The 13,047-nt window shown below is 34.7% G+C and overlaps 1 protein-coding gene across 3 annotated transcripts in view; it reads right to left on the bottom strand.

Annotated features, from left to right (window-relative positions):
• LOC136026532 (rap guanine nucleotide exchange factor 4-like) overlaps positions 1 to 13,047 on the bottom strand; it is a 788,659-nt gene that overhangs the window by 738,503 nt on the left and 37,109 nt on the right. For 2 of the 3 annotated variants that reach the window (XM_065703199.1, XM_065703201.1), the window contains exons 2-3: positions 10,687 to 10,829; positions 6,230 to 6,318 (exon numbers count right to left, since the gene is read on the bottom strand). In XM_065703199.1, the coding sequence (XP_065559271.1) occupies positions 6,230 to 6,318; positions 10,687 to 10,829 (232 nt within the window). Of the gene's footprint in view, positions 1 to 612; positions 694 to 6,229; positions 6,319 to 10,686; positions 10,830 to 13,047 lie in introns of those variants that run through there. The other variant, XM_065703204.1, reaches the window with a different exon arrangement.

The raw sequence follows: 13,047 nt of genomic DNA, 5'->3' as shown, positions 1-13,047 counted from the left end.
GAATTTATCCAATCTATATAAATTACCTTTATTCTGCTAGAAAAAAAGTTCCTAAACCAAAATAATTCTAATTTTACTTTAATCTTAGATTTTTGAAGCCAAACAAGAATAAAAAGTATAGAAAATATATATAATTACACATTAACTATAAATAAATGACTAAATATGCTTTAAGAAAAAATTTACATCCAAGAAAACAGTTTCAGCAGTAACATCTTTTTATAGTTGTTAAATAGGAAACAACTAAATAACAACTATTGATCATTATTTTTTTTTTTATTTAAACCGAAAAGGAGCCTATAATTAAATTATTATTGATTTATTATTTTACATAGTTGATACGATTCACAAAAAAACGTAAATAATACAGAGTCACAATTATAAATAATTCAACGGTATAACTACATTTTTTCCATTGCAGAAACGAAATATCCTATAAAAATATAATTTTAAAAATACTTTATGTCTAAATTTTGGGTATAGAAATAGAAGAATTACTTTGCGTCCAAATTTCATAATGAAGACCTAATAGCAATTAAAATATTTAAATCAATAATTTTCTAGCATAATAATTGAGAGGTATATATTAAAATAACCAAGAGGCATAATTACCTTCTTTCCATTACCAAAACAATAGTATCCTCTACCGATATAATTTAAAAACAAAACTTGCATCATTTTACGTCTAAATTCTCCAAGCTATACGACTAAAATAAGAGCCAAAAAAGCGAAATTTCAAATCAGTCAAATTCAAGTCAATTAAAAAGGCTCTTATTAATTACTAGTACAATCGTACTTTCTCCTAAATACAGCCCTCTAGATGCAAAGACTTCTAATTAGACGGCGCAAGAACAATTGTAAAAGATTTTACTTAAGGCTAGGAGAACAAAATTAAAATAAATAATAATTCATCAAGAGACAAAAGATAGATATGTTATTTCAATCTTGTTCTTGTATGAGACACTGGTAAGTATTGATTGAAGAAACTTTAACTGGAACAAGCTTGTTTCACTGAAAGCAATGAGCTAGAGGGGGGAGGGAAATGACTGCCATATCACGGTCTCCCAGGAGCAATAGGGGCCTACCATGACTCATTTTTGTCACCGTCTAGCCACGGACCGTTCTACCCCATGTCTGACCATGAGGTAGGGTGTTTTCTGGAATACGGTCCCGAGATTGGATGGATTGAAGCCATTAATGACCGCCAAATTCAATGCTGGGATGAGGCTTAATCCCCCTGGCATATTAATTGCCAACTGGGACGAATAAAAAATCCTTTGCTGATCCATCAGAGATGGGGAAAGAATTTTCATTGCTAGCACCTATTTCAGGATCAAGTGTCACTTACTGCTGATGGCTGGGGGTGACTCTCTCCTCTCTTTGAGTGACCTGTGCTGCCTACCCAGGTCGAAAGCTGGTGGATGAGGCTTGTGGGCTGAGGGAAATGACTGTGGGTTATTTTTCTTGGGTTAGGGGGAGAAGGAGTAATGATACTTATATAGGCGGATAGATAGGTGGCCGGAACTATGGCTAAGGTGTGTGTGTTGACGTTTAATAGTAATTAAGTAAATAAAACAAGTTTTTTAAATGAAGGTAAGGAGCGACATTAAAACTTAAAACGAACAGAAATTACTCCGTATATGAAAGGGGCTTTTCCTTCTCAACGCCCTGCTCTTTACGCTAAAGTTTGACTCTTTCTCTTAACTCTACATTTTAAAACAGTAAAAAATAGTTGAAATTACTAAAAATACTTTAGAGTAAAGAGCGAGGTATTAGGAGGAGGTGAGCCCCTCATATGGGTAATAATTTCTGTTCGTTTTAAATTTTAATGCTGTTTCTTACTTCCAGCTGAAAAAAACTTTTTCATATTTATTTTTTCATTGTTTTTTTTTTTTCTTAAGTAATGCTAGTAAATCCTGCGCTCCCTTCATGGAAATTCTCTTCCCCCATGACAAATTCCTCGATGGAAAGCTCCCCCAGTATATCCCCCTCTTCTCAACCCCTGCCTCCAACCGAAAAATCCTCCTGAAAACGCCTGTACACTTCCCAATAACCATTACTATATGTAAGCACTGGTCAAAGTTTTGAACTTGCAACCCCTCCCACGGGGACTTCGGGGGAGTAAGTCATCCCCAAAGACATAGTTATAAGGTTTTTCGACTACGCTGAATAAAATGGCTATCTCAGAATTTTGATCCGTTGACCTTGGAAAATTAATTAGCGTGGGAGGGGGCCTAGGTGCCCTCCAATTTTTTTGGTCACTTAAAAAGGGCACTAAAACTTTTCATTTCCGTTAGAATAAGCCCTATTGCAATATTCTAGGACAACTGGGTCGATACGATCACCCCTGGGAAAATAAAACAAACAAAAAAAAAAAACAAATTAACACGCATCCGTGATCTGCCTTCTGGCAAAAAATATAAAATTGAAACTTCTACAGTAGGGTTTTCTGATAAGCTGAATCTGAAGGTGTTATTTTCGTTAAGATTCTATGACTTTTAGGGGGTGTTTCTCCCTATTTTCTAAAATAACGCAAATTTTCTCAGGCTCCTCACTTTTGATGGGTATGACTAAACTTGATGAAACTTATATATTTAAATCAGCATTAAAATGCGATTCTTTTGATGTAGCTATTGGTACCAAAATTCCATTTTTTAGAGTTTTGGTTACTATTGAGCTGGGTCGCTCCTTACTACAGTTCGTTACCACGAACTGTTTGATATAAATGAGAACACTTATACATTATATATTTAATATAGAACAAGAACATTTATACATTTTGTTCTACATGATTGTGCATTTATGGACAACTTTTATAAATTTTTATGGCACTTGGTATTAACCAAGTGACATATAGCAATCGCAAATTCTGTCGGTCTGTCTGTCTGTCGGTCTGTCTGTCGGTCCCGGTTTTGCTACTTTAGGTACTTCCAGGTAAGCTAGGACGATGAAATTTGGCAAGCGTATCAGGGACCGGACCAGATTAAATTAGAAATAGTCTTTTTCCCGATTTGACTATCTGAAGGGGAGTGGGAGTCCGGTTAATTCGCAAAAATAGAAAAAATGAAGTATTTTTAACTTATGAGCGGGTGATTGGATTTTAATGAAATTTGATGTTTGGAATGATATTGTGTCTCAGAGTTCTTATTTTAAATCCCGACTGGATCTGATGACGTTGGGGGGAGTTGAAAATTGGTAGGCGTGTCAGGGAGCTGCACAATTTGACTTGATAAAGTCGCTTTCCCAGAGTCGACCATCTGGGGGGCAAAAGGGAGATGAAAAATTAGAAAAAATTAGGTATTTATAACTTACGAGTGAGAGATCGGATCTTAATGAATTTTGATATTTAGAAGGACTTTGTGACTCAGATCTCTTATTTTAAATCTTGACCGGAATTAAGCCTCTTATTTTCCTTTTTAAATCAATCTATTGATTCATAGAATTTTGTTAGAGCTCATACCATATGATCTCTTGGCTCTTAGCTCCTCTCGCCTCGTCACAAGTGCCATATGAGCTCTTAGCTATTGTTTTTTAAATATTTTTTGTCTAAACGACTTAAATATTTAGGAGTATACAATAGGCTACTCTATTGCCGTTGTTTGAAAGTACTCTTCCTGGGAAATCCACGCAGCTAGTAATAAATTATTTTGTCGTTAACTATAAATTATTAAATTGATGTAAACAAATGGAAGAGGAAAAGTAACTCCAAAATTAAACTTTTTAGAGATAATGTTTCGATATATTAAATTTTGAGTTTTTTACTTGATCGTTTTTGTTTTTCAAAAATCTGTTTGGATGTTTATTTCAAAGAATTTTAGAATCAGAAAGCCATAGATAAGTTAAAGTCATAGATATAGATCACAGCATGATGGTACATCGATTGGCAGGGCTGTATCCAGGATTTTGTACGGAGGGGGGGAGAAGGGTACAAAAAAAGTTTTGAAAAAGAGTTTAACTAATTACTAATTTTACAGAGCCAAAAAAAAAAACTGAAAATTAGCATAAGCAACGCTTTGTAGCTTATTATAAGTATGAAGTTATTCCAAAAAAGTATATAAAATCCCTGCTTTCTATTCATTCCAATGCTTAAATATTAAAGTGTCCTCATACCCATTAAAAGGTGTGTGCCGAACGGTTCCGTTCTTTCCTTTGTTAGTGTGGGTTAGGGCCATAAGCTCATGAAGCGCTGAGTAGGTTTAAAGTTTTATGAACCTGAGTTTCCTTTGCATCAACGTAAATATGACCTTCTTCAGAGCAGCAACGACTCTTAATATTGGTAGTGTTGTTATGCGATCTGGGAAGCTTGTGCAATAAGTTAATTGCCTGCTACATTTACGGCCTAGCGGAAGTCCTAGCATTTTACTCCCTAGTCAATTCTTTTTCAGGAGTGGCAGCTCGGTCAAAGACAATGTTATCAGTTTTCTTCGTCGCTTCAACTAGATAACATGAGAAGGTTGAACTTAAGGGGCTTCTCACTCAAAATAACATAGGTTATCCTTAGCAATTCTTCTTGTAATTATTTATGCAACATAATTTTATATATATATATATATATATATATATATATATATATATATATATATATATATATATATATATATATATATATATATATATATTTATTAACTGGCAGTTTGGTGTCTGCACGCTCCTTATTATCCAGACTTTGTTTAAACCGGTTACAACTAACTAATACTTCATTGAATCCCTCCTGAACAATCCGAGTGGTTAGTCCCTTGGTCTAATTTATGCATTCTCACGCGCTCCGATTACAGCTGCATCTAGTCTTTTGAGGGGAATTTTTGACTTCGAAACACAAATATGTAAAGTATTTGAAGGGACTGCAGCCAGCAAGTATATAGTATAGAAATAAGTTACTGATTGTTGAATGGAATATTTTTTGCTCTAATTTTTGTTACCCCACAACAACAGTGTTAAGTGTAGCGCTCGAGAATGCAAACCCAAACAGTTTTTATAGTTATTTTGGAATTATAATGATTTTTATCTGTCTTAGAGGCACCATAGTTATACTATTTCTTCCATAATTGCCAGAGGAGTTGAAACTATACAAAAACCACAACATATCCCGCCGAAACAAATCTTAGTAATGACATATTGTTTAACTATTCACCCATATATCTAATTATCATCTCATCTTTACATATTATCTTACCATACATATTATCTGCAGCAATTTCGAAAAGACTACAAAACATTCGTGATGTAAATGGAGTACAAGAGAGACGACTTAATACTTAAGACTTAATGACTTAATCTTAAACTGGGACGACTTCCCAGTTTAAACATCTAATAGTTTCTGTTAATTTTGAAATTGAGTTGAAGATGAGTTTTATTTTTGCTACATTATAAATTCATTATTGGTTTCATTTTTTATTAAGTCTAATATCAGTTTCTTGTAACTTTAATGTCTGTTTTTTAATAGCTACTTTTTATAACTATAATTGGGGTGCAAGGGGGATGGATTTCCTTGTTTGTGTATCTAATAATTTCTGTTCGTTTTGAGTTTGAGCTGAATATCAGTTTTATTCTTGGTACATTGTAAGTTCATTATTGGCTTCATTTTTTATGGAGTCTAATATCTGTTTCTTTTGACTTTTAGTTCGTTGTTTGTTATAATTTATTTTTTTATTTTTTGTTCTGCTCGAGAAATAGCTTCTCTCTTTGCTTTCTTTAAGAAATATTGTTTTTTTATCATTTAACGATTTTTAAGAGATTTTATTCGTATGTTTACCAGAACAGGGGTGGAAAAGTGAAGGTGGTACATCATAAACGCCCCCAACAAGTCTCTGGGGACGGGGGTAGAGTTGATACCCAGAGCTTTGTTGTCACCCAGTTTCAGTGAGAATATTTCTCATTTCCTATTTATATACTATGTTCTATGTCTTTGGTTTCCCACGGAGTGGCTCTTCTTTACTGACGTTTAAAGAGAATATTCCTATAAAATAGACAGATATAAAGTTTGAATGACTCGGCTTCCGACAACCAATAAGCGCTCTAAAAATTTAATTTTCTAATCGAATGAAATTCCTCCGAAGTTTCCTATATACAACTATCCCTTCACTACGAAGGGGTTGACAAAAACGATGATCCGTGGGAGCTACTTTAGTCTTTGCCTAGGATTAGTAGCGGAAAGTCAAATTTTCATAAAAAGTTGCGAAAAAAATGATAAGTGAAACCGATAAAATTTCAAAAGAAGGATTTAACTTACTGCCTCATTTTGGTCCCGGTAGGGTATTGCAGCAATTTCCCCAGACAAAATCAAGTACCAGCTTGTGCCTCGGTCACCTTTTCGGTAAACTGGAAAAAAAAATTAATAAAAATGGAATTTTTGCTAAACCGTATCCGAATATATAACAAAATCCTAAACATAATATATTCAGTTTCCGCTTTACATTTTTTTCATTTCTTGTGCAAGCAAAATTGGGGAATTTCAACACGCTCTTATAATAAGTATAACATTGCTTAGTAAAATCTTCTAATTCACCTTCTACGCTAATTTACCAGCGAAATATTGGATGCTTTTTTTCTATTTCTGAAATTTTTGGCGTTCTTTCACAAAATTGTGATCACTGAAATAATGTATTTTTACTCTCCCTGCAAGTGTGAAACTCCCTTAGAGGAGTAAAAATATGTAAGAAATTAAACAAAAATGAACGCTTTATCAAGAAAAAACTCACGAGAAAAATAACACCTCAGTCATTTAGACAACACAATTATGCTACACAAATAGGTGGAAAGTTGACAATATTTTCTCGACATTTACTGAACCTGTCCACAAGCTGGTCCAATATGGAAGGAATATACAACTGCCCTTTAATTTGAGTACGCAGTCTATACGATTTTACAAAGCTTTTCTTTCAATGCTGAGACAACAAGTGTTTTAGTAACTTTAACATATTTCAGAAAAGACAGCTTGGAAATAGTTGCTAGGCCAATATTGGTAGCTACGGCAGTTTGTTGAGGCGACCACAGACAAGAAGCTCAGTTTTAGAGGAGCCGGCTTGAAACCCAATCTCCCTGACACGAGAGCAGACTATATTAACTGCAATTTGAAGAGCTTAGAGATTGTCTGATAGTAGAAGAATGTCGTCTGTATAACAGAGATGGCTGGCATCAATAAAGGGCTTAATCAGGAATGGAGGAATAGTTTTAGCAACGGTTCGGATGGCATTATTGAAAAGTGCTGGACGTAGCACAGAGCCTTTTTCACACCTTCCCTCTCAGTGATGGAGTTGCCAAGTTGGCCTCCTAGCCGCACCAGTATGGACGCACTGCCTTGACAATTTCACAAGAGACCACAAGGAAGAATGTTTATTGCACTTCTCAATAGATAAAGAATAGCCTATGAATGAATAATGGCATCGAACACCTTTATACTGATTGTATACGCATACAGATTCTTTTTTAGCATCCGATAAGGGTCACAAAGGTCTTGTAATCTTTAAACCTTCTTTATGGCCCCTTTTCATCCTATTCGAGGACTTTTTACTTTTATTCTGGCCCCAGTTGAGTTGAGCCAGCTGGCCCCAAGAAACACCTTTGGTGATCATCTTTCATCCATGAAACTCAACTTCACGTACATTGTTTGTACAAAATACCAGTTTGGAGACTTTTGACGAAATTTCAGAGCAAATAGCTTGAAGAATTAATATGGAACATAAGTTTCTCAGTCAAAAATTCGCAAAAGGATAATAAACAACGTTTTTTGTTTTTGCTCAGAAAGTTTATAAAAAAAAATTGTAAAAGAAAAAGACTAAGACAAGAGATGATTGAGTTTCGACCTCCTCCGTTATTAAATAAAAAACAGGTTTTTTAACTGAAAGTAAGGAGCGAAATTAAAACTTAAAACGAACAGAAATTACTCCGTATATGAAAGGGGCTTTTCCTCCTCAATGCCCCGCTCTTTACGCTAAAGTTTGACTCTTTCTCTTAACACTACTTTTTTAAACAGTAAAAAATTTCAGCGTAAAGAGCGGGGTGTTGAGGAGGAAAAGCCCCTTTGATATACGGAGTAACTTCTGTTCGTTTTAAGTTTTAATGTCGCTCCTTAATTTCAGTAAAAAAAAAAAAAGTTAATTTAATTTCTGAACGTTTTGAATTAATGCATGTTTTGATTTTGGCTCTCCGCATATAAATAATTAAAACGAAATTTGTATATTAATTTTTTTTTGGCTAAATGGCTTCCTCATATTTTTAATCGGAAGATTATGAGAAAAAAGGAGTGGGAGAGGAGGCCTAGTTGCCTTCCAATTTTTTGATTATTTAAAAGGGCAACTAGAACTTTTAATTTTTAACGAACGTTTTCATTAGTAAAAAATATACGTAAGTTATGAATATACGTAACTATGTGTGTACGTTTTTATTACGTATATGAGGAGGTTCACCCCCTCGTCAATACCTCGCTCTTTACACTAAAACTTGAATTTCGTCCCCCCTGAATCACAAAGGCCGTAGAATAAATAGTTGAAATTTACTTAAAATGCTTTAGCGTAAAGAGCGAGGTATTATGAGAACGTGAGCCCCTCATATGCGTAATAATTTCTGTTCGTTTTAAATTTTAATTCTCCTCCTTACTTTCAGTTGAAAAAACTTTTCATATTCATTTTTTCATTGTTTTTTTAAATAATGTTAGAAAGTCCTGCGCCCCCTTCATTGGAATTCTCTTCCTCCATGATAAATTCCTCCTAGGAAAGATCCTCCCATGTAACCCCCCCGTCTACTTCTCCCTCCCCCAAAACCGAAAACTCCCCCTGAAAACGTCTGTGCACTTCCCAATAGCCATTAGTATGTGTAAACACAGGTCAAATTTTGTAACTCGCAGCCCCTCCCATGGGGACTGTGGGGGAGTAAGTATTCCCCAAAGACATAGTTATTAGGTTTTTCGACTATAGTGAATAAAATGGCTATCTTATAATTTTGATCCGGTGACTTAGGGGAAAAAATTGGCGTGGAAGGAGACCTAGGTGCCCTCCGATTTTTTTGGTCACTTAAAAAAGGCACTAGGACTTTTAATTTCCGTTATAACGAACCCTCTCGCAACATTCTAGGACCACTGAGTCCATACGATCACCCTTGGAAAAAAAACAAAATACAAATACACACGCATCCATAACCTGTCTTCTGGCAAAAAAAAATGTTAAATTCCACATTTTTGTAGATAGGAGCTTGAAACGTCTACAGTATGGTTCTCTAATACCCTGAATCTGATGGTGCGATTTTTGTTAAGATTGTATTACTTTTAAAGGGTGTTTCTCCCTATTTTCTAAAATAAGGCAAATATTCTCCGGCTCGTAACTTTTGATGGGTAAGACTAAACTTGATGAAACTTACATATTTAAAATCAGCATTAATATGCAATTCTTTTGATGTAATTATTGGCATCAAAATTCCGTTTTTTAGAGTTTCGGTTACTATTGAGCCGGGTCGCTCCAAACCACAGTTCGTTACCACGAACTATTTGACACCACTGCTAAAGACCCATTGTTATATAAATTTTGTTTTGCATATACCACATATTTAAGTTAGTTGCTTTGTTTTTATTCAAAAAGTTTTATCGTTGTTAATTTAATTGAAATTAATAAATTAATTTCTAATTAATTTGTTAATTTATATAACCATTGTTATATAAATTTTGTTTTGCATATACCACATATTTAAGTTAGTTGCTTTGTTTTTATTCAAAAAGATTTATCGTTGTTAATTTAATTGAAATTAACAAATTAATTTCTAATTAATTTGTTAATTTATATAACCATTGTTATATAAATTTTGTTTTGCATATACCACATATTTAAGTTAGTTGCTTTGTTTTTATTCAAAAAGATTTATCGTTGTTAATTTCTTGGACTAAGAGTAGATAAAAAGTAAAATTTTGCGGAAGAGAAGTTTTTGAACCGGCATCGACGTTTCAAACAAACTCACATCGACGGTTCTACATTCAAAATTATCTCGTGGCCACGGGTTAGTGCTTATTACAAAGGCAGAAATAGCGATAGTCTAAACCAGTGTAGACATCCACGAGTAAACGAATAAAAAATACGCTTTAATTTTTGGTGTATGCATCACGAAAAGATCCTTATATTTGTAAACTATTATTATGCAACGTGACATGTGGCTTATAGTTACATTATTATTTGAATAGTTGGAGTTGTTTCTTGATATACAATCAATTCTTTAGCTAGGTATTATAGGACGAATATGAATATCTGTTTAGTTTGATAAAACAATAAAAATAACGAGGGAGATTATATTGCATTTCTCTCTTACAAAACATATAAATTTAGTGAGGAATTTTCTGAAGACAACAATTACAATACAATCTAAGCAAATATCTCGGCTACATAACTACTAGTCGTTAAGGCTGGACGATACCGTTGCTACTATCTAGCCATGGAGAAGAGAACATACTGTAAAGAAGCATAGGAGGTTATCTTTAGGTGACTATCAACATGTTCAGGAATTGGTCCTTAAGTTGACTCTCCGCAACTTGAATAGCAGGGTTTCTAAATGTCACTAGATTCTTGTTATATTTTATTGTATTTTTTTTTCGCTGAAGACGACTATTAGGCATACGGCCTAACTTGTATTTTAATCACTGTTTTCAGATAACTTCCTATCCCTATTAGCTCTATATACGAAAAACGTAGGGAAAGAATAAAGACTTACGAGTGACACCATCTCCTAGCTCTTCAAGGTACGCAAATGCAGATAACCTCCTTAGAAATCCCACAGAAAAACGATCGAGACTTTTCCACTTTCTTAAGCTGTCAAATAAAACTTCACATTCTTTGCTTGATCTATCTCTCGGCCTGGAATAAAAAACAACTTTAGTTTCTTCAGGAACGCTTTAGCTTTAAACTGATGGAACTACATAATTGAAAATATACTTTAGCAAGGTTTCTAAATGCAAATGAACAATACTCGAATATACAGGTTCTAATAATATAAAGTAGTTATTCTGTATGTGTTGTTATTCTTGGATAAAAGGCTTGAGTCATGGGACCCATAGAGGGGGGGGAGGCACCAGCACTTGGCCGAATGACGATACCTTATGTTTTTGTCTTGAGATTTTTATTATACAGCACTGGAAGTGCTGTTGGGCCAGGTGAGCCCCCCCTCCTAAAATTCAGCTTATGGGTCCCCAGGGCTTGAGCTGATAATTGGAATGGTTAAATAGAAACTAAAAGGGCAAAATTAGCTACAGTCAAAAGTGAAAGAGGGGGACAGCGGTGATAACCTTCTCGTGGTACTTTTGTTAGTCTTGCACACAAATAGGACTGACAATTGCTAATTTCAGTCACCGTTTTACCAGTGCCTCTCCTGCTAAGTGTCTGTCTGTTTTGTTAAATAAAATGCCGAGAATGGTTGGAATAAAGTGAGCCGTGGCTGCAAAAATCATACCCGGGCTTAACCCAAATAGACAATGTAAGCATCAACCATGGCAGAAAAAAGATCTTTTGATAGGCAACTTGAGATGGGAGTAAGAGGTTTTCTCCCTAGTACTGGTTCTGAAGATAAAGTGTCGCTTGCTGTAAGTTGCTGAGGAGTCAAGGGTGAATCTCCCTTTCTTTTATGGGACAAATATTACCTGTCCAAGTCCATCTAAATCTGTTGAGGAGGGGGTTCAGGATGAGGGTGAACAATGTCAGACATCTGGATACTACCAAGACTGGCTCTTCCGTAAAAGCGAAAAAAGAATTAGGAAAACCCAGTCTAAAGTACTGCATTCTAGACGGTACCAATAGCCCAATGACCGTTGGTTTTTTTTTTGTGGTGACGGTGGAACTTTGTGGGTAGAGTCTCGACTCGGTTTTGAGAGTCAACCAATAATAATAGTAACAATGCAAGAGGGAGAAAAGAAATGGAGACTCCTTCTTTTTTATGGTTATTCAATGACTATGAGCTTCACCAGCCTGACCAATTAGAATTTCTACAAGCAACTGTTTCTTGTGAGAGGGATGGAGCTTCAAATATTACAATCACTAAGTCCACTTCTTTAACTATTAAGTAGTTTATCAACAACAAAAAATCACTGTTTTACTGGAAATTATTTAAAAGCTATAAGCCATGAGCACTCGAAGCTTTTTTTGTAGTTTCAGAAGAGACAGAGCAAGCTAAAATCTCAATTAAAATGCTCTTTTCCCTAGCTTCTGCATTCAAAATATCTTGTGAGCTGGTGATTACAGCTCATGAGACTAAGCAATATATTTTTGTAACCATTATCCACGGCAATGTTGGTAAAATTTATTTTATCTTCATAAATTGGTATTAAAAATTATATATGGACCCTCCATATTTATATTGACTGTCTTCAAAAAAGTTTTAAGAACGAGTTTGATAAAAAATGAAGATCATGCCATAATCATCTTCTTAATTTTTTTCCTTTTTTTTTATTGGAACAGTCATCTGATTATTTGATATAGCTTTCAAAATGTAAGTAGAAAATTACGATATGGAAGATTTGTAGTAGTTCTTTATTTATGAAGTTAATTCATTTAATTTATTTTATTCTTGGGTGGGCTTTTATACTCTCTATATATTCTTGGGTGGGCTTATTTATTCTTGGGTGGGCTTTTATACTCTCTATAGAGCCTTAGGCCTCAAAAGTCAGCTGCCTTTGCACCATGTGACCACCCAAAAAAAAACATGTGACCACCACCCAAAAACATCTTCTTTAGATGGGCTAAAGAAGGGCTCAAAACTTATCTATTTTCAAGAGGTTTGAAACTTATACCATTAATCTGAACTTTCTGAACTAAAAGGACCCAAATTGGAGAAAGCTAAGTTGGCTGCAGGAATCGTCCTTACTGGAAAGTTCCAAGTATTAAGTTGATCTAAAAGGACTACATATTTTTTTCTGGGAAAGACTTGTTGGAAGGACCTTAAAACCTTTTTTCTGAACTCAGATTTCGAAAATCACAGACAGGTATTTCCAAGTTGGAAATACTAGATTTCGAAAGACAATACAAATAAAAATATCCCCCCCCCTGGACCCATCGTAGGTCTGTTCAAACCTGAAAACTGTGA

This window comes from Artemia franciscana, chromosome 4 (genome assembly GCF_032884065.1).
Source record: "Artemia franciscana chromosome 4, ASM3288406v1, whole genome shotgun sequence".
Classification (NCBI taxonomy): domain Eukaryota; kingdom Metazoa; phylum Arthropoda; class Branchiopoda; order Anostraca; family Artemiidae; genus Artemia; species Artemia franciscana.
This window is presented reverse-complemented; position numbering and strand designations above follow the sequence as displayed.